Raw genomic sequence first — 22,526 nt, forward strand, 5'->3', positions numbered from 1 at the left:
CAGGTAAGTTTTATACCACTGGATGTTTGTGAGTCCTAAGTTCAAAATGCCTGAGAAAGTTGGTGATAGTTAATTCTGAAAAGAGGGGCAGGCTTAGCATTGGGGTATAAAGAGCACCACAAGCCTCCCTGAAGCAGTGGCCTTGTCTGTCTTCTCCCCTTTGACCAGTTTGAGTGTGTGATGCCATTGGCCACCTGCGTTTTCTCTTCCTTTGGGTCATAATACTAGATGATCCTAGATGTTTTCTTCTTACTCTTTGTCCATTTTGTCCCCTAGTTTCTGATTTCCACCCATGAAAGGTGGGAATTCATTGCTCTGTCCTTTTCCATGATCTCTGAGTGTTCCATCAGCTTTCTTAGGTTTAACTCTCTGTTCATCATTCATCCTTTCATTTGGTATTTCTGGATTGTTTCCTGTGTAGCAGTTACTGTACTTCCTAGACTGATAATGCAGATCTTAGAGAACCAGGTAGACAGACAATTGCAGAGTAATTGGGATGAAATTATTTGTGAGAAGTGTCCTAATAAGGTGGTATGGCATGGGGCACACCAAAGAGGTTTCTTACCAGCAAATGGAGAAGAGGATGACAGAATAGTGTCATTTGATTTTTTTTTTTTTAAGAAAAGTTGCTTAAATCTGAGTGGGATTTTGCAAGGGAAGGGTAGAACCGCAGGCAGCAGGTAGCTTGAATATGGTGTTTATGCAGACTCAGGCATGGTACTCTCAAAGATTTTTTGCATACTGGCAGTAAGGAGCTGGAAAGGGCCAAATAGGAGCACTGTTGAAGGATAATTTTCAGGATCAGACTTGGTTTTGTAGTAAACTGAAAGCATCCACTTACCGTCTTCAGTTCTCCAATACCATTGAAGATGAAAAAAATTGATAGATGATGTTATGTCATAATTGTATTGAAAATAAAAGAAAAAGGAAGTTTGGAGTCAGATATCTGTTTCTGAATCCAGGCTCTGCCATTTGCCAACTGTGTGACCCTGGGCAAATCATTGCTTATTTATTTCTTTATTTGCCTCAGTTTCCTTAATTTGTAAATCTAGAATGGTGATAATAGTACCTTTTTACAGAGAGAAATATTGAGAGAGAATGTTTGCAAAGTTTTTAATTATGTCTAGGAATGTTTAGTTAATGTTAGCTGCTAGTTTTTTAGGAATTTTGAGGAATTTCAGGGTAATTAAAAACAAGCAGATGGTGGGGGGTGGAGTCTAATGGTAGAGCACTTGCCTGCATGAATTCAGTTCTCAAAACTGCAAAACTAATTAAAAACGAGGCATGGAGGCAGAGGCAGGCGGATATCTGTGAGTTCAGGCCAGCTAGGACTGTTACATAGAGGAACCCTATCTCGGGGAAAAAGAAAACTAGGTATGGTATCACACACTGGTATCTTAGAATGTGGAAGGTAAAGGCAGGAGGATCTGGAGTTCAGGTCAACATCAGCTATGTAGTAAGTTCCAGAATAGCCTGGGCTACATGAGGCTGCCTTAAAAAATGGAATTATATCGAATGAGAAACCAACACTGAATATAATGTAGTCCAAAACCAAGCGTTCTTGATATATGGTAGATATCAGAGACTAATTTTATTTATTTTAATTTGGGGGGGCAAGGTCTCACTATGTAATTTCACTTGTAATTTACTGTCTAGACCAGCCTGGCCTTGAACTCACAGAGATCTGCCTGCCTCTGCCTCTTGAGTACTAGGATTAAAGATGTGCACCCCCATCACTGGCTCATGGCCATTTCAACATTTCGTGTTTTTTTCAAGACACAATTTATCTATCTACCTACCTACCTACCTACCTACCTTCTATCTAATCCCTTGCTGCCTGGAACTCACTTTACAGACCAGGCTAGCTCTGAATTCATAGATCATCTGTCTCTGCCTTCTGGGTGCTGTAATTAAAGGCATGAGCCACTATGCCTGGTTTGTCTTTTTTTTTTTTTTAACTAGTGTTTATTTTTTATATTTAAGACAGGGTTCTTACTAAGTGGCCCTGGCTTGACTGAGACTTGATGGCATCAACTCACAAAGATTGCTAGATTAAAAATGTGTACAATTATACCTGGTCTTGAGGAAACCCTGTGGAACATTAGGAAACTCTCATCATGAGCGGTACCCTCACAGAGTGATAGCGAATTGTTTGCTCAGCAAGACTCAAGACTGACCCTGAGTTTCTAACCTGCATCATGACTGCCAAAGATGACTGCATTTAGTGTTCTCAGGGGAAATTATTTTGTAGATAGATTCTGTTTGGGGGGAGGTCAAAATAAATAAGAGATGCGAAAATTTATGCCATATACTCATGTTGGGAAAATTAGTTTTAGAGATAGATAATTCTGGTAATGTGAAAAATCCCAAACGAGGAAGATTTGAATATATGTAGTAGTGTTGTGGAAACGCCAGTGAAACTTGTCCATGAAGCTAAGTATAATTGCAAAGATTTCTAATAATATAGAGGATTTGTGTAAATATGTGAGTATACATATGTATTACATTCTATAACATTAAGCAAGTTGGAAGTAGCATTAAAGATCTCACAATTTTTTTTTGTTTTGTTTTAAAATGTACATGTCAGGCTGGGTGGTGGCAGCACATGGTAATCCCAGCATTTGGAAGGCAAAGGCAGGCAGATCTATGTGAGTTCAAGGACAGCGTGGTCTACAGAGTGAGTTCCAGGACAGCCAAAGCTACACAGAGAAACCTGTCTCCAAAAACCAAAAGAAAAAAAAAAAGGAAGAAAGAAAAGAAAAAAAACAAAACAAAACAAACTATAAGTCTTATTGAGGGGACTAAGAAGATGGCTTAATGAATAAAGTGCTTGCTGTACATGCCTGAGGACCAGTTTGGATCTGTCACAATCCATGTAAGTGCCAGGGGCATAGCAGCCTGCCTATAATTCTAGTCCTGGGAAGGCTGAGACATGGGGGCCCAGCAGCAAGCTGACTAGTTAGTCTAAGCTATATCAAAGTTAAATTGAGAGACCTTTCCTCAGTCAACAAGATGACTCCCAGATCAGCCCTGGGCCTCCATGCACACGTGCCTGTGCTCATACACACATGTACACATGCACAAATGCATACTCACCACACATATATACCCAAGCAAAAACAAATCTTACTAAAATATGAAGTTTTAATAATATTGAAATATATAGGTGAAAACTGAGCATCTTTACTACAAACTTATACAATGAATTTGTATAAGTTAATTTTTAAAAAAGACATCTCAGCTGGGTGATGGTGGCACATGTCTTTAATTCTAGCACCTGGGAGGCAGAGGCAGGCAGATCTCTCAGTCGGAGGCCATTCTGGTCTACAGAGTGAGTTCCAGGACAGCCAGGGGTACACAGAGAAATCCTGTCTCAAAAAAGCCAACCAAACAAAAGACTTCTCATTAGAAGAATGTGTAAAAGTGTGAAATAGGCATTTACTGAAAAGAAAATTCCAAATGGCCAGTTAACATAAAGAACACTCAACTTGGTTGGGCATGGAGGCACATGCCTTTAATTTTAGCACTTGGGAGGCAGATGCAGAGATCTCTGTGAGTTCGAGACATGCTTCTTCTACAGAGCTAGTTCCAAGACATCCAGGACAGCTACACAGAGAAACCCTATCTTCAAAAAGAAAGAAAGAAAGAAAAACACTCAACTTGATAAGCAATGAGAGAAATGTGAGTACAGCATGAGATGGGTTTGTAGACTGACAGGAATTATTCAAACGACAGCAGTGACTGCCGAGTATTGGTAGGCGGGTGGGGCTGAGAGCACCTCATATGCTGCTGGTGGCTGTGGAAACGGTTCTAACCATTGACATTGTTTAGCCTTATCTAATAAAGATTTCCTGTAAGACTCAGAAATTTCATTTCTGGATTTATAACCAACAGCAATATGACTCCCTGTACACCTGAAAACATGTATGGAAATGTTTATATCAATATTATGAGCCATAGGTTGAAATCATCTAAGTGTCCATTCATAGAACTAAACAGAATAAGTAAGTTGTGCTGTATACGCACACAGAAATGCTGTTTAACAATGGAAATGAGCAGACTGTGCACCATCTTCACAATATAACATGAGGGACGCCTCAGAACAATGGTACATAAGAACCCAAAAGAATATGTACTACATCGTTTTGTTAGACACTTCAAATAGTATTTGGGGATGCATACCTAGGCAAGATAACATATAATAAGGCTATAAAGAGACTGCTAGTTTTATGATTGAGAGAAAAATTATTGGGGTTGGACAGATGGCTTAGAGATTAAAAGCATTTGTTGCTCTTGCTGAGGACCCAGGTTTGATTCCCAGCACCAGCGTGGCAGTTCCTCCTGGCCTCCACGAGCACAGGTGTGCTCATGATGCCTATACATGCATATACATCACACAATCTAAAAAAAAAATTACTTCTAGAAGTGATGAAGTGAGTTGAAGGCTGTTGTGGTTAAGAGGGGAAGAAAGCTTCTGGGAGTTGGCAGTACTTACACTTACAGATTCAGAGAAAAAGTATGACTTTCCCCTGCTTTAAAAATACAAAATTGCTCACACTGTGGCCTTATATCTGTACTTTCTGTATGTAACATTTCAGTACAAATTTTATTTTTAAAATATACCCTTTTCTGATAGGGAACAACTTCTTTTCATTTAATTTTTTGAGACAGGGTTTCTCTGTAACAACTCTGTCTTGGAACTATGCTGTAAACCAGGCTGGCCTTGAATTCACAAAGATCTGCCTATGTCGCCTCCCAAGTCCTGAGTTTCATCCCCAAGACTGCAAAAATCGGGCATGGTGACCCATACCTGTAGTGCCAGCAGTCTGGAAGCAGAGGTAGGAAGATCAGGAGCTCAAATCATCCTTGGTTTGTAGAGAACTTGAGGTAATCCTGGGCTACCTAAGACCTTTGTCTCAAAGAAAGAACAAAATATACACTTTCAGGGCTGGAGAGATGGCTCAGCGGTTAAGAGCATTGCCCGCTCTTCCAAAGGTCCTGAGTTCAATTCCCAGCAACCACATGGTGGCTCACAACCATCTGTAATGAGGTCTGGTGCCCTCTTCTGGCCTTCAGGCATACACACAGAAAGAACATTGTATACATAATAAATAATTTTTTTGTAAAAAAAAAAATACACTTTCATACACATATTTAGGAGTATAAATTGGTCCAGTTTAGCTATTGGAGGAACAACATGGCTCTACAATAGTTTTCTGTATAAACATTTGAAACGTGTTCCTATGACCCAAAAGTTCTATTTCTAGAAATATTCATAAATTTTCATGTGAACACGTAGAAGAAACTTTATTCCAGTATTTTTTGTTATAATCAGAGCATTGGGAATGACCTAATCATCAGTTGTATAATCTCAGATAGCTACTTGGTTTCTGCTACAAATTCAAACACTTCCCTAGTCACCATGGCTCCTGTTGACTCTGAGTTAGAGTAAAAGGTTGATCCAGGAAATCCAGGTCCATGGTCTCACAGGCATGTGTCTCTTCTGGTTGTTAGATCACCTTGGCATGTAGGTTCATTTTCCATTTTTTTACTTCTACATTTGCCTTTATATGTATTAAAAGTTCTTACATTTTGTGAGTGTGTACATGCATGCATGTGTGTGTGAGATGAGAGTTCAGCTTTCAGGAGTGAGTTCTCTCCTCCATGTCTATCCGAGGAGTCTTCAGGCTTGGGGGCGAGCACCTTTACTGCTGAGCTCACCGTGAAATCCTGCTCCCATGATTTCTAGTGAGAGTTCTGGAACCCAGGTAACCCAAACCTGGGGGTGATTAGCTGAAAACTTGATTGAGGATTCAGAGACTTTAGACTAAAACCCAATCTCGTTTTGTCCAAGTCGAGGAGCCTGTGCTGTATGCTATCTGATAAAAATTAATGCTTGGTTCCTGTGGCATTGCCCTGACAAATTCCTGTGATTTATTAAAAACAAAACGGGTTTCTGGTATGTCAGTTAAATCTGTGGGAAGGAGTGAGTTACTCAGTACAGCTGCAAAGGCTCTTTGATAGAATGTCTAGCATTTATCAAGCACTGATCAGATGCTCTTGACGCGGTCATTTCATTTGAATAGATCATGAGATCCATAGAAGTTAGCTGTTAGATTAACCCAGCACTGTCTGATAGAAATATGAGCTATGAACTTAAGTTTTATAGCAGCCACATGAAAAACAAGGCATGATGTTAAACATTACCATCTATGTTAATAGAACTAGTAATTTTACATTCTTTTTAGGGATCCCAGTTTGGCCCAGTCACATTTCAGGGGTGGCCAGGAACTACTGTGCTGTGCAGGGCAGAGCTGGACTGTAAGCCCCCAGAGACAGTGTCTCTGGCCCAGCACCTGTCACGAGAACAGTTCACAGCTGTTGTCCAGTAATATTTGGACTTAGAGTGGATGAATGGATACATTTTATGTCAAATCATCTTTTCATTTTGCCTCAGTGTTTACTCCAAATGAGTTATGTGCACAATGATATTTTTGGTAAACTTGGAACACATTCTGTGCTTCGTGTCCCCTGAGAGAGAGTCCTAGAATGTTACTGTATTCTTTTCACATTTGCCTAAAACGTAAAAACCTAAAAGTTATCTAATGGCTTCTGGAAATGAAAAAATAATAGCATTCTAGAGATTCTTAGTTCCCGTCTATTGAGTGTAGCAACTGTTGAAGTTTATCTTGCTAATTCCTAGCTGTATTTATAACTTGCAAAGATCATTCCACAGCCCAACACCTGTCACCTAGATCACACCCTCCCCCTCTTCCCCTTTCTTCCTTCACTGTTGGGAATTGAAGCCAGGGCCATGCACATGCTAAGCGCCTGCTCTTCTGTTGAGCTCTATGCCATGTATCTTGGAAAAACCATGTCAGAGCCCACAGAGCTGCACATGGTTTTGATTGTCCTTGCCACTGTTTACTCTGGCCTAAAGTTAAACTCAGGGAGGCTTTAGGACGGGGTTGTTTTCCCAGCAGTGTCAGGTGTTGTGGGTGATGCAGGGTAAGCGTGCGCTGTTTGCCTCTGAGGCACTTTTACTCTGTTTGCATTAGAAAAACAAACATGAGGTGAGCCGAGAAGAGTTAACTAGTTCGTTCTCGACTTTGGTCAGTGTTTTCTGTGAGCCTTACTTAGGCTTGGTTATAGAAAAGTGAGTGCACATACATTTCTCTTCCCTCAGATAGCTCACCGCCACCTGGAAAGATACACGCATAAACCAGTGAACATTTAAAAACAGCAAATCTGTGGGGTACAGTGATACTATCCCCAGCTCGATGTGAGGATTCAGTGAAGGTCAGTGGCTTGCACAAGGTACTGGTTGAAAGAACCTACATTCAGCCTACAGGTCATGGGAGCCCTTGCTCACTCTTGCACACTCTCTCTCCTGTGTTTCCAGTGTGCCAGAAGGAAACTCAGTTCTTCACTCACGTTAGATAACAGCTCATTTGTAAATTTGCTAGCTGATTCTAGGTGCCTGGTATTACACTCATATTTATGAAGTTACACTGCTTCCATCTGATAACTGTTCAGTCTGCCCTAACATTTGAGCAGGAGGCTGCTGAACCCGAAGAGCCCTCAAAAAGGCTGCATGGAGTAGACTTGGAAGCGTTTCTTCCGCTGGACACTTAAAGGGTAGGTGGGCTAGGCCAAGGTCAAAGGAAGGACTCTAGGCCTGCTGACCACGAGGCTAACTCAGCTTAGAGAGTAAGTGGAGAGCTCTGAGATGCTTGACCCAGGCCCTTAAGAAACCGGTTGACAGTGCCTTGCACACAGACTGACATGGGCCAGAGTAACTAAGAGATTCAGTGTTGCTTTGTTTTTTGGTTGCTCTAGTTCTGTACATATTGTTTCAAGTCTTGTTCTAAAGTATACCCTAGAAGGTGGGGTTTTTGCTTAAAAAAACATGAAAGGCCTTATTAGGTTGGTAATAGATACTTATTAGTAAAGCATATTTATTGGGGTCTAGCAGTGTCCTAATGAACTAGTATCAGTAGCACATGAAAATAGAGATGTTTTTAGGGTTATAGCAAATATAGTTTCGTCTTAGTCCATATCATATTTTATCTTGTTTGGTTCTATAACTATTCAAGGATTTCTGTAGACTGGTATAAGAAGTCATGAGGATAATAGAAATATAAAGTAGTGGGCTTTTTTTTCCATCCTTTAAAATGATATCAAAATAATTTTAAGGGCTGGAGAGATGGCTCAGAGGTTAAGAGCACTGCCTGCTCTTCCAAGGGTCCTGAGTTCAATTCCCAGCAACCACATGGTGGCTCACAACCATCTGTAATAGGGTCTGGTGCCCTCTTCTGGCCTGCAGGCATACACACAGACAGAATATTGTATACATAATAAATAAATAAATATTTAAAAAAAAAAATAATTTTAAATGAACCAGTATATGTGTATATAATTTAATCATTTATTTATTATATGCTGGGGATTAAGTTAAGGGCCTTGACTATGCTAGGCAAGTACTCTACCCACTTGAGCTGCATCACCAATCTTATCTTTTCTTCCTTCCTTCCTTCCTTCCTTTCTCCTTCCTTCCTTTCCTCTCTCCCTCCCTCCGTCCCTCCCTCCCTCTCTCTCTATCTATCTATCTTCTTTTTTTTTTTTTTAATTTTGAGCAGACCAGGTTATCTCTAAATTGCCTGAGCTGCTCCTTAACTTATGTGCTGAGCCCAGGCAGACATTGAAATTATGGTTTTCCTGATTCAGCCCCCTGAGTAGCTTAGATCACAATTAAAACAGGCTTATGCCACAAGGCCTGGCTAGTTAATGCAACTGAAAATATAGAAAGATTCTGTGGCTGTAGCTCAGTGGTGGAATGATTGCCAGTCATGAACAAGGCAGCTTTCATTTCTGGTATCATAAAGAACAGAAATTTTTAAATCTAGAACTTGCCTCTTTCCTGTTTGCCAAACTTTACTTTTTTTGTGGTCCTGGGGTCCTATCCAGGATCTTTACCAAGCCTTGGAGTCTCAGAGGTCAGGGCTTAGTTCCATTTTGAAATTTTTTTTTTTTTTTTTTTTTTTTTTGGTTTTTCAAGACAGGGTTTCTCTGTGGCTTTGGAGCCTGTCCTGGAACTAGCTCTTGTAGTCCAGGCTGGTCTCGAACTCACAGAGATCCGCCTGCCTCTGCCTCCCGAGTGCTGGGATTAAAGGCGTGTGCCACCACCACCCGGCTTCCATTTTGAAATTTTTGACCATTTTGAATTAAATGTTTTTTCATAAATAGCTTTTCCTAGTAATAACTTTAAACAGAATATAAGATTTTTGGGATAAATGCAAGGTTTTCTTTGAAAAGTTTTGGAATGGTATTCAGAGAATTAATTTTGCTCTGATCACATAAGGACCAGTTTTCTTTTTAAATGTATGCTTACATGTTTGTGTTTATTTAGGCATGACTCATTCATGTTTGTGGTTGCTTTCTCCAGTAGTCACAGTTTAATCCAGATTGCCTGTGTTCTCCCCTAAATAGTAAGAAAATCTGTCCTCTGCCCTCTTAGCCTCTGAAGTAGTAGGCCTCTCCTCTTCCTTTTCTTGAATTCCACATTGTCAGCCATTTCCTTGAGTTTACCATGCTGTGTCACCTCTCTTGGGGAAAAATCTCTCTTAGTCTTTGAAATTTAGAAATCATGAAATAAAAGCGAAGACTAGCTCCTTAAATCCTAAGTAGTCTGTATGAGTGTATAAAATAACCTAAGTAAATGACATTTTGTGTTAAGAATCCCTCCTGACTCCCTTTTAATTCAAATGGTTGTTACTAATTTTGTTTATGCTCTTCATCTATGGGCCATTTTTGGAACACCATGCTCTTCTTCCATAGGCCACAGACCTCCCCCAGCACGCAGTGGACATCGTTGTGTGGCAGATAATACCAATCTCTATGTGTTTGGAGGGTATAACCCAGACTATGATGAGTCGGGAGGGCCGGATAATGAAGACTATCCTCTCTTCAGGGAGCTTTGGAGGTATCATTTTGCAACAGGCGTGTGGCACCAGATGGGCACAGATGGCTATATGCCCCGGGAGCTGGCATCTATGTCACGTAAGTGCCAGCAGTTGTGATATTTTAACTCTGTGAACCACTTGTTCCCTGTTAGTAATTTACACTATTGAAGCATGAGTAAGTATTGTCACGAATAGGCATTTCACTGTGATGATAATATAGTGTGGTGGCTTTGAACCCCTGAGTTCCTGGGTTTGAATCTAACTGTAAGTACTGGATTGCCAGATGAGTTTTAACTTTATTTGCCTATAAAGTAAGATTAGCAATGTCTCAGAGGGTTCAGTATAAAGTATTATATATGTTAGGAAAAATGTAGTCAAAATGAAACAATGGAGTTGTAACTATGATAGTTAATAGCTGTTAAGTGAAGGACTTCGCTTCCTTACATCATCACTATGTTAAGTTTCTACAGTGATTTCCACTGTACTAATGAAGAACCCAAGGTTTCATAAAGGCCCCGAGAATAATGGCTAAGAGTGCATGCTCTGAAGCCAGAGTGACCAGGATTGAATCCCAGCTCTTTTTAGGAAACCATCAGCAAGTTATTTAAACTGTTCTTACCAGGCATGGTAGTTCATGCCCATAATCCTAACACTTGAGAGGCTGAGACAGAAGGATTACAGTGAGTTCAAGGCTAGCCTGGGTTAAGTAGCAAGACCTTATTTCCTGAAGACAAATAAACAGAGGAATTAAAACACAAATATTTGCTATTTCTGTTTGTGTTTATCATCTCTAAAAGTGGAGGTTGGGCTCATTGCTTAGTGGTAGAGTGTACCAAGTTATGGATTCAAACAGCACAGAGAGGGAGACAGAGGAAAGAGAGAAGAAAATAACATTTACAGTTCCGACCTAATAGGGTTGTTGTGAAAATTAAGTTAAGGAGGTTAACTAGTTTTCCTGAAGTCACACTAAAATTAAGTCGAATTCTTAACAGCACTACAGTGCAGACTGTTAACCGCTAGGTGCAGACTGTTACCCACTGTGGTGTAGACTGTTGACCGCTATGGTGCAGACTGTTACCCACTGCTGTGTAGACTGTTGACTGCTATGGTGCAGACTGTTACCCACTGCTGTGTAGACTGTTGACTGCTATGGTGTGTGAAGTTGGGGAACTACTGAAGGAAGGAAGAAAGAAAAAAGGGAAGATTGTGTAAATTATGGCAAACAAAATAGATAAAGATAGAATACAAAACTTGTCTGCAGGATATTGGTGTTTCTTTTTATCTGGTGGAGGATTAAACTGACAGAAACCATAGTTTAAAATATAAAGATTATTCCTCTGACAGAAAATGACCCTTTGATTTCTTCATCTGAATCTTACAGGTTCTTTTCCAGGGCAAAGATGATAGATTGTTTTCCTCTGGCTGGCTATGTATTTGTCTTGAACAGCAGTGGTATTCTGTAGTTCATAGGCTTGACATTGCTATACACTGTTGTAGTTCATAGGCTTGACATTGCTATACACTGTTGTATTTCATGAAATGCTCTAGTACACTTTGGCTATGTATCATACATCTACCAGTGAGCATGTGAGATAATCTTTCAGTACAGTATGAACTAGCCATGTTCTGAAGAATCCTTAAGATCATTAAAGTAGACATGTTTGAGCTTTTCAGATGGTCTGGGTTCGTGGGCAGACACTGTAGGAAGCAGTTGCATAAGTGGAATGTGTGTATCTTCCTCCCCAGTTGTGCTGCACGGAAACAACCTGTTAGTGTTTGGAGGTACAGGCATCCCATTTGGTGAGAGCAACGGCAATGACGTCCATGTCTGTAACGTGAAGTACAAGAGATGGGCTTTACTCAGCTGTCGGGGGAAGAGACCCAGTCGTATATATGGACAGGTACTAGTCTGTGGCTAATTAACGGTGAATGTGCCTATTTTCATATTGTTCTAGTCTAGCAGCAGTGTCAGAATACAGTGCTACTTTGTTTAATGGAGATTGAAAGTCAATTCATAAATCTTACCATTCCCCTCTCTCGATTTCACCATTCTTTGCTGAGAGAGAGGTGAGAGAAGGATGAGAGAGAGAGAATTTTTTATGCGTTTGCTAGGGGACAGCCTCAGGTATTGTTCCTTAGGAACTGTGTTCACCTTTTATCTCTCCTTTCTTTTTTGAGACAGTCTCTGGGATCTGGAACTTGCTGATGAGGCTGGACTGCCTGGCCAGTGAGCTCCAGGGATTGGCCTGACCTTGCCTCCCCAGCGCTGCTTTTATGAGTTTTGTTTGTTGTTTTACATGGTGTGGGAATTTTACCCACCAAGCCATCTTCCCCGTGCCCTTATTTGCTTCTAATTCAATCTTAAGGTTAGGAGATAAATCTATGTAGAAACGCCTTTAACTACACCAACCCCTAGTGCAAGACTGAGCTTTAGCATGGTCTGAGTCTGCTCTGATTCTACCAAGAACTTTATTTCCTAAGAAGCGTGTGTAGCTCATCAAGAGACTCAACACAGAGCTGAACTAAAACATCTAGAGACTTCATAGTCAGTTTAACCTTTGCTGTTGGTTTGTATTGTTTGCTTGGTTTCATTTTTTGAGACCGATTTCTCTGTGTAGCTGTAGCTGGCCTGGAACTCATCTGTAGACCAAGCTGGCCTCAACTCAGAGATCCACCTCCCTCTGCCTTCCGAGTGCTGGGACAAAAGGTGTGTGCCACCACCGCCTGGCTTAATCTTTGATATGTAAAGTTATATCCAGAAAGATAGTGGGTTATCCACCCAAACAGACTTTTGAGACCATTGGCTGAACTTGGAATAACTACCATTTGATATCAGGCCCAACTGTCTTGCACACAGGCGTGATTAAACACTTCTGAGCTCAAACTCTGAAGGAACTCTTTCCAGCCCACTCTATCAAACTGCGGGCCACTCAAGCTCCAAGAAGTAACTGTGGCAGTGACTGGAGAGGAGTTTGATGGAAATGCCAGCTCTAGGTGCCAGACTTCTGTGGCAGTTTCCAATTGTTGTTGCTTCTTGGGAGTGTTTTTCTTCAGACTGCTTAGGAAGATAGATGGCTTTTAGTGGAAATGCTCCTGTCCGCGGTCCCTACATTCTTGACTCTGAGATAATCACCTAACAGATACCTTTCTAGGTAGAACCAGCAAAGCTTTACTTTGTAAAGGCAAAAGTAAAATAGCCCCTAGGTTCTAGGAAAAGGTGTAGTCATCCATTCATAGACAAGGTTTCACATGCAGTATGGCCTTTCCTTGGCCTCATGCATAGTTGGGGTTACAGGCAAATAAATGTCAGATTACCTGCTGTAGGGGATGGTTTTTTTAATCTTTAAATTTTTTATTAATTATTATTATTATTAGTGTGTGTATGTGTAAGAGTGTGCATATACAGACGTGCCACAGCTCCAGGGAACAGGTCAGAGAACTGGGTTCTGGGTATGAATCAGAGTCAGGCTTGCATGGCTAGCACTTTTACCCACTGGGTCATCTTGCCAGCTCTTTAACTTTTAATTTTTGAGATTTTTAGTGGAGTCTTTTGGTTTTGAATTTTTTTGTTTTGTTTTTAAGGTCTCATTTTGTAGCTCAGCCTCAGACTTTTTTCTGATCTTGCCTCAGGCTCCTGAGTACTAGGATTATAAGCAAGTACCTTCATACCTGGGACAAAGTCTGATACTTTATTTTATTTTTAGATTTAGTTTGTGTGCATGCATGTTTTGCCTGCATGTGTGTGTGCTATGTCTATGCTTAGTGCCCATGAAGGTCAGAAGAGGGTGTTGGATCTCTTGGAACTGGAATTACGGGATGGTTTGAACGACCATGTAGGTACTAGGAACAGAATTCAAGTGCTCTTAACTGCTGAGCCATTGCTCCAGCTCTGATATTTTAGTTTTATTTATATGGTGTGGTGCACAGGTGCCTGGAGAGCTGATGTTACAGGTGGTTGGGAGCTGCCCAACAAGGGTGCAGGGAACTGACTCCAGTTCTTGGGAGAACAGAAAGGGTTAAAAAGAAGAGAAACTGGGCAATAGTGGTATATGCCTTTAATCCCAGTACTCGGGAGGCAGGCGGATCTCTGTGGTTCGTGGCCACTCCAGGACAACAGCACTATACAGAAAAAAACAAAAACAGAAACAAAGCAGTACAAACAAAAAAACAAAACCAGAACAAAAAATGAGAGAGAGAGAATTTGATAAACATGATGTGGGGGCATTGCTAAGTTTGTGTTCTGTTGTAGTGTTAAGGAGTCATTCTTATTCGCCCTCTTTCTACAGGCCATGGCCCTCATCAATGGTTCCCTTTATGTCTTTGGGGGAACAACTGGCTACATCTACAGCACAGACCTGCACAAGTTAGATCTCAATACCATGGTGTGGACACAACTCAAACCAAACAACCTGTCCTGTGATCTGCCAGAGGAAAGGTGAGGTGCTGGGGCTGAGCACTCTGGTCTTTCCCGCTCAGATTTGAGCTCTTTCAGCACCTTGACGACATGAAGAAAAGACTCCCTTGATAAGGTAGCTAACTGGCACATGGGTCCAGATCAGTGGTAAAGAAGGGGCTATTGTGAGAATACAGTGTTTTCCTCTAGTTGTGGAATTGTTAAAATCTTCTTCTCATGTACTTCTTAATCTTTCAGTAGTAAGAAGCTAATAACGTGTTGAAAGGAACCAATGGTAGCAGTTACCAATAAAAGTCAGTGAGGGGCCGGGCGGTGGTGGCGCACGCCTTTAATCCCAGCACTTGGGAGGCAGAGGCAGGCGGATCTCTGTGAGTTCGAGGCCAGCCTGGTCTACAAGAGCTAGTTCCAGAACAGGCTCCAAAGCTACAGAGAAACCCTGTCTCGAAAAACTAAAGAAAAAAAAAAAGTCAGTGAGGGTCAGTGACTGTTGGTGAGAAGGAAGGACAGATGGGACGATAAGATGACGGATGGAGGCTGGGTGGCATGGTCGTTCATTCCATTGTCTCTGAAACATCCCAGCAGCATCATATTGCTCTCCTGTTGTTTTCTACCAAAGGCCCCAGATCTTTCATGGTTCTTTCCATAGGAATAGTTACCTCTTAGAATTAAACTTAATGGCCGGGCGGTAGTGGCGCCTGCCTTTAATCCCAGCACTTGGGAGGGAGAGGCCAGCATGATCTATAGAGTGAGTTCCAGGACAGGCTCCAAAGCTACAGAGAAACCCTGTCTTGAAAAAAAAAAAAAAAAAAAAAAACGAATGCAACATATCTTTGCATCATTAAACAAATATAACACATCTTTAACTAATATTCTACAACAGGATTCATTTCTCTCTTCTGGTGTGCAGAGTACATGCAGACAAAACACCCATATGTATGAAATACAAAAATAAATAAACCTTTTTTTTTTTTTTAAGAATTCTAATTCTGGGGGCTGGAGAGATGGCTCAGTGGTTAAGAGCATTGCCTGCTCTTCCAAAGGTCCTGAGTTCAATTCCCGGCAACCACATGGTGGTTCACAACCATCTGGAATGAGGTCTGGTGCCCTCTTCTGTCCTGCAGACATACTTACAGACAGAATATTGTATACATAATAAATAAATAAATAAATATTAAAAAAAAGAATTCTAATTCTAAGAGAGCCTGTATTATTCAGAGTTCTTTAGAGGAACAGAAATAATAGAATAATAAAGGATTATTAGAGTGGCTTACAAGCTATGGTCCAGCTAGTCCAACAATAGCTTTCTGCCAATGCCAAGTCCACGAATCCAGTAGTTGTTCAGGCCACGAGGCTGGATGTCTTAGCTGGTCTTCAGTATACACCAGAATCCTGAAGAAGTAGACTCTCATGCCAGTGAAAGAATGGGCTTTCCAGTAAGAGCAAGCAGGCAAAGAGAGAGCAAGCTTCCTTCTTCCATGTCATTTATATAGGCTGCCAGCAGAAGGTGAGGCTTAGGTTAAGGGTAGATCTATCTTCCCACCTCAAAAGATCTGGATTAAAGTTGTGTCTTCCCACTTCAAATGCTTTATTTAAGAAAAAAAAAATCCCTGCTGGAGAGATGGCTCAGCCTCTTCCAGAGGTCCTGAATTCAATTCCCAGCACCCATATGGTGGCTCACAACCATCTGTAATGAGATCTGGCGCCCTCTTCTGGTTCTGGTGTGAACATGCCAGCAGAACATCGTATGCTTAAAAAATAAAAACCTCTTAAAAAAAAAAAAGAAAATCCCCTGCTGGGCAGTGGTGGCACACACCTTTTAATCCCAGCGCCTAAGCAGAGGCAGGTGGATCTCTGGGAGTTTGAGACCAGCCTGGTTGATAAAGTCAGTTCCAGGACTGCCAGGGCTACATAGAGAAGCCTTATCTCGGAAAATAAAACGAAAGGGAAAAAACAGTTTACTGAGCCACTTGGTTTTAGTTAAGTCCAGATGTAGTCAAGCTGACTAACAAGAATGGCCATCACAGCATTTTTCTTGGAGGGGAAGAAGTTTCAGTTGTAGCTCAATTGCCTAGATGGAAGTTCTAGAGGGTGTACACACAATTTCCTGCAAAATAATAAGTATCTTAACTTAAGAACTCATAGTGTGGGGTTCTAATTAAATACAGGTAGGTCATTTATTGGGTGATAGTTTCTCCATTTACAGAGTTATCACAGAAAGATTATAGATAATCTAGAAAATACAAATTGGGGGTGGGGTGAAGCTTGGTCCTGTCCCAGCTGAATGTGCCAGGCTTTGTTAACTCCCCATGGGAGGTCTTACCCTTTTTGAGGAGTAGATGGGGCTGGGTTGGGGGATTGTGGGCAGAGGAGGATGAAGAAGGGAGGGAGTGGGAACCATGGTTGGTACATAAAATGAATTAAAAAATTAAGTAAAAAAAAAAAAACAAACTAGCAAAAAAGAATACAAATCAGCAAAATGAAGAAAGAAAGATAAAAGTAAATTTGGAGGTAGCTGTGGTTGCCCTCTGAGATGGGGACACCCTTGCGTTTGTGTGTGTGTGTACTGAAAGTTCTAAACCTGTCTGCAGCCTGTTTAACATGGAGCTCATTTCCTTTCCAGTTAGTGGTGTGAATAGGACTTTGGGATGGGTTGACTGTCTTTATTTCTTATTGATTGTATACTAATGCATTTTATTCATTTACCTAGTTCACTACTAGTTAATACTAGCTCATTGCTAATAATTTATCATCATAAATAATGGTAATATTTAGTTAAGAGAAACCTCACAGCTAAACCTTACGGAGGTCATTTTCACCCAGTTATTTTTTTCGGTATTTTCAGGTACAGACATGAAATTGCTCATGATGGGCAGAGGATTTACATCTTGGGAGGAGGGACTTCCTGGACAGCCTATTCCTTAAACAAGGTACTTTTTTTTTTCTTCTTAAAGAAGTAAAAAATAGTGGGAGACAATGGACTGAAGCTTGTATCTTACTAATCAGGATGATTCTGTTAGTTATTTGGATTTTCAAGCAGCTTCATCAACAGTTGTTCTGTGATAGAAGGTTGGACTCAGTGCTCCTGATACGCATTGCAGCTGATAGTCACCTTCATCACTGCTGAAAGTCTTTGTGAGCATGTGGGGGAGGACGAGCACTAGAGAATGTGTAGCTCGCCAGGCTTCTCAGAATGTCACACCCCCCTTGTCAGTGCACACTTAGGGCTGACACCACTGACTCCAGAGAGCCCAGCTCCTCCTCAGGGCTTTTAGTTATCCATCCCCATGGCATTTCGAAAATGTCATAGTTAGAAATCCCAGAGGTGACCTAAGTCAGGTGACAGAGCTCCTGGCCTGCCTTGGATTTTTAAGGGTTTGTTGATTTTGTCTTTATTCTCTTACCGGTGTTGCTTTTCTCTCTGGCCACAAGAATGCTTCATGCTCACTGTAGAGATACAGAAGGAGGTAGACAGCACCCAGCACTGAGAGGCAGGCATGCTTCTCTCCTCATTCCAGCTTCTTCTTTTCACTCTTTCTAAAACTGCTCAAAAAATGTTTATTTTAAAAATCTGATGTCATGGTAATTAAGATTACAGCTATTTACTTGTACATATATATTTTTTTCTTCCAAGATCCACGCATACAACCTTGAAACAAATGCATGGGAGGAGATCGCAACAAAACCTCATGAAAAAATAGGTAATTAAAAGTATTGATTCATGTTTTTAGCTAATGTATTTTATACTTGTTTTGGGGGGAGGTGAAGATAATTTTCTTAAGTGGTATAGCACATAAAATAGTTATACAAATGGTGTTAGAAGTTATTGTTCCTCAGCTCTCAGGAGTTTTTAACATGGAGAACTGAGCTGTGTGGTACAAGTGAAATAAGGAATGGGGTCAGGGCTGGAGAGAGGCTCAGAGGTTAAGAGCGCACACTGCTCTTCCAGAGGACCTCAGTTCTGTTTCCAACATCAGGGAGAGATGCTCAGTGGTTAAGAGCGCACACTGCTCTTCCAGAGCTCCTGAGTTCTGTTTCCAACATCAGGGAGAGATGCTCAGTGGTTAAGAGCGCACACTGCTCTTCCAGAGGACCTCAGTTCTGTTTCCAACATCAGGGAGAGAGGCTCAGTGGTTAAGAGCGCACACTGCTCTTCCACAGGACCTCAGTTCTGTTTCCAACATCAGGGAGAGAGGCTCAGTGGTTAAGAGCGCACACTGCTCTTCCAGAGGGCCTCAGTTCTGTTTCCAACATCAGGGAGAGAGGCTCAGTGGTTAAGAGCGCACACTGCTCTTCCAGAGGGCCTCAGTTCTGTTTCCAACATCAGGGAGAGAGGCTCAGTGGTTAAGAGCGCACACTGCTCTTCCAGAGGGCCTCAGTTCTGTTTCCAACATCAGGGAGAGAGGCTCAGTGGTTAAGAGCGCACACTGCTCTTCCAGAGGGCCTCAGTTCTGTTTCCAACATCAGGGAGAGAGGCTCAGTGGTTAAGAGCGCACACTGCTCTTCCAGAGGGCCTCAGTTCTGTTTCCAACATCAGGGAGAGAGGCTCAGTGGTTAAGAGCGCACACTGCTCTTCCAGAGGGCCTCAGTTCTGTTTCCAACATCAGGGAGAGAGGCTCAGTGGTTAAGAGCGCACACTGCTCTTCCAGAGGGCCTCAGTTCTGTTTCCAACATCAGGGAGAGAGGCTCAGTGGTTAAGAGCGCACACTGCTCTTCCAGAGGACCTCAGTTCTGTTTCCAACATCAGGGAGAGAGGCTCAGTGGTTAAGAGCGCACACTGCTCTTCCAGAGGGCCTCAGTTCTGTTTCCAACATCAGGGAGAGAGGCTCAGTGGTTAAGAGCGCACACTGCTCTTCCAGAGGGCCTCAGTTCTGTTTCCAACATCAGGGAGAGAGGCTCAGTGGTTAAGAGCGCACACTGCTCTTCCAGAGGACCTCAGTTCTGTTTCCAACATCAGGGAGAGAGGCTCAGTGGTTAAGAGCGCACACTGCTCTTCCAGAGGGCCTCAGTTCTGTTTCCAACATCAGGGAGAGATGCTCAGTGGTTAAGAGCGCACACTGCTCTTCCAGAGGGCCTCAGTTCTGTTTCCAACATCAGGGAGAGAGGCTCAGTGGTTAAGAGCGCACACTGCTCTTCCAGAGGACCTCAGTTCTGTTTCCAACATCAGGGAGAGATGCTCAGTGGTTAAGAGCGCACACTGCTCTTCCAGAGGGCCTCAGTTCTGTTTCCAACATCAGGGAGAGAGGCTCAGTGGTTAAGAGCGCACACTGCTCTTCCAGAGGGCCTCAGTTCTGTTTCCAACATCAGGGAGAGAGGCTCAGTGGTTAAGAGCGCACACTGCTCTTCCAGAGGGCCTCAGTTCTGTTTCCAACATCAGGGAGAGATGGCTCAGTGGTTAAGAGCGCACACTGCTCTTCCAGAGGGCCTCAGTTCTGTTTCCAACATCAGGGAGAGATGCTCAGTGGTTAAGAGCGCACACTGCTCTTCCAGAGGGCCTCAGTTCTGTTTCCAACATCAGGGAGAGATGCTCAGTGGTTAAGAGCGCACACTGCTCTTCCAGAGGACCTCAGTTCTGTTTCCAACATCAGGAATTCACAACCTCCTTTAACTCCAGCTCGCATTGTGAGTTTCTCTGTGGATCTTTGAGGCACACATATGTGATATATACACATACTCATACAAGAATGATAAAACGAATAATAGATCATCGGAACCGTCATTGTCACGTCCCTTCTCCTTTCTGACTTTCTCTGACTTCTCATCAGGAAGGGTTGGAGGGCTAGCTGTTGTTCTCTTGAATAATGGAATTCCTATATTTATGTGTTCGACAGGTTTTCCTGCAGCCCGAAGATGTCACAGTTGTGTTCAAATAAAAAATGGTATGGAGTCTAAATAAAATTTTGATTCATTTCTGTAATCTTACCTGCTGAGAATGACTGATTTCCTGGTTAGCTCCTCTAAAGGGGTGCATAATTTTGGACCACACTGATTTCTTTTTTTTTTTTTTTTTTGGTTTTTCGAGATAGGGTTTCTCTGTGGCTTTGGAGCCTGTCCTGGAACTAGCTCTGTAGACCAAGCTGGTCTCGAACTCACAGAGATCCGCCTGCTTCTGCCTCTTGAATGCTGGGATTAAAGGCGTGCGCTACCATCACCCGGCTGATTTCTTGTAATTTAAATAGGGAACTCTGGAGAGTTGTGTCTCTTGGCAGTTTTCAAAATGTAAACTAGTTCTGTGTCTGGGCTCTCTCTGTTAAAAGAACTCTGAAGTAGATGGTAAATAAGCTTTTGTTGTACCACTGGCTCTTTCAGTGTGATTTATGGTTCTAGCACTGTGAGTGCTTGCAGAGTAAGACCTCACTGCACATTGGGCTAAAATTGTTATAACTGCTCCAGACTATTATAGCATAAAGTTTATTCTGTTCTCTATCTGATGTGAACTCAGAGTTCATTCCTTGGTCCTCCTATAGCAAAGTCCTTGTATGATTTCAGAAAGTAGCAGCTACTTTAAGCATGGTAACAACTCTTCTTTGGCAAATATTCCTGGCTTTTAATGTACAGGACATTTTATAGTTTTTATAGTTGATGTACCTCCTTGAGCACTTTTACTCTCCCCCACCTCTGGGAAGGGGTATATGCAGAGACCGATAGCCTGTATCCTTTTGCATCCCAGTTCAGATTTAAGTAGTACTTACCTGCCATTTTATGTATATGCAGGGACTTGTTAAAAATTAGGCTTCTGCTTTTTGGGTAAGATTTATAGGTAGTGACACTGTTCTGCTTTGCCTCTGAGAATGAAGCTGTGCTTTAACGTTTCTCTTGACTCCTAGCCAAAAAAGTTTCTGACATATTTTATAGTTTAATTAAGTATTGGCCTAAACTTGGCCCAGACTTGAATTAGCCATTTATTCATTTGCTTCCTGGGAGCCATGCATCATGCAGTTGGAACTTCTGGGCCTTTAAAAGGTGACATGGCCCTCGCTACAAGTAGATCAATAGTTAAAACTGACCCACCCAGAGCTATGCAGATCAAAGGAGCGTTTTTGTGTGGCCCCAGATTGCATATTACAGTGAGCATTCCTCCTAGGTGAGATTTCCTTGGGGAGGATATTTGTTGCTAGGAATTTTAAAAAAGCATACGTTTTCCAAGATGTTATTAAAAAGAAGAGTTTGAAAACCTGGGTTATAGCTGTGTTTTATTTTTGATTAGTGTTTCTTGCCTAGTGGGAGTTTTAGCTTCTCTAGGAAATGGGGATGCAGTAGCTAGCCTGCCCCTCCCAGGGCATCCTCCTGGGGCTGTATAGCCACTCTCCTTCAGAGTGTGAACTTTCTCCAGAACTCAGGTTATTTCCAGCCTCTGTTCATTCACTTTCTGTGCCTGGAACCTAGAAATATTTAAATTTGAGAACCTTGACGTGAGCCTCCTTAGAGGCTGGCATCCTTAGTCCCAGTTCTGTTGAGGAATGGCCCACCTGTCTGCTAAGCATATGTTCTCCCGGAAGACATGCTGTAGCTGTAGTTCATTTCCTTTGTGTGCTATTGCCTTTCTCCTTTCTCGACAGATGTTTTCATTTGTGGGGGCTATAACGGGGAAGTGATCCTGGGAGACATCTGGAAGCTGAATCTGCAGACGTTTCAGTGGGTGAAGCTCCCTGCTACCATGCCAGAGCCTGTTTACTTCCACTGTGCGGCTGTCACACCCGTGAGTTTTGTTTTCAGTTATTCGTACGTGGTAGATGGGAAGGAGTACTAGCAAGTAGAAAAGACGCTGATACTTACAAACTTTAGGCTAAGAAAAGGAGAGAAAAATACTCTCACAAGCAAGTTTAAAAGAGCACTGAAATGTAAAGGAAATTTAGTATGTGGTATTTGAGGTCCTGACTGTCAATTCTTAGGTGTTTCCTAAGAAGGCAGAATAATGTGATTATTTAGTACCATATTATTGAAGATACTGTAAGAACCTTTATTTTCATCTTTGTATTACCAGAATTTGATAGTCTGGATACTCAAATAATCTAAATTTAATTGTTAATAAAAAGTTGTTTATAGTTTAAATTAACACACACACAAAGCCAGGGGGTGATGGCGCATGCCTTTAATCCCAGCACTCAGTAGGCAGAGGTAGGCGAATCTATGTGAGTTTGAGGCTAGCCTGA

At 41.9% G+C, this 22,526-nt stretch overlaps 1 protein-coding gene across 2 annotated transcripts in view; it reads left to right on the forward strand.

The window, feature by feature from the left end:
• Positions 1-22,526, forward strand: part of Klhdc10 (kelch domain containing 10) — a 54,678-nt gene that overhangs the window by 26,839 nt on the left and 5,313 nt on the right. For both annotated transcript variants that reach the window (XM_041675468.1, XM_041675469.1), the window contains 7 exons: positions 9,838-10,059; positions 11,709-11,863; positions 14,249-14,397; positions 17,219-17,303; positions 18,008-18,074; positions 20,205-20,252; positions 21,933-22,072. In XM_041675468.1, coding sequence (XP_041531402.1) covers positions 9,838-10,059; positions 11,709-11,863; positions 14,249-14,397; positions 17,219-17,303; positions 18,008-18,074; positions 20,205-20,252; positions 21,933-22,072 — 866 coding nt within the window. The remainder of the gene's footprint in view (positions 1-9,837; positions 10,060-11,708; positions 11,864-14,248; positions 14,398-17,218; positions 17,304-18,007; positions 18,075-20,204; positions 20,253-21,932; positions 22,073-22,526) is intronic.

The sequence above is a fragment of the Microtus oregoni genome, unplaced genomic scaffold (genome assembly GCF_018167655.1).
Source record: "Microtus oregoni isolate MIOR12 unplaced genomic scaffold, Mior012 000026F_ref0000081, whole genome shotgun sequence".
Classification (NCBI taxonomy): Eukaryota; Metazoa; Chordata; class Mammalia; order Rodentia; family Cricetidae; genus Microtus; species Microtus oregoni.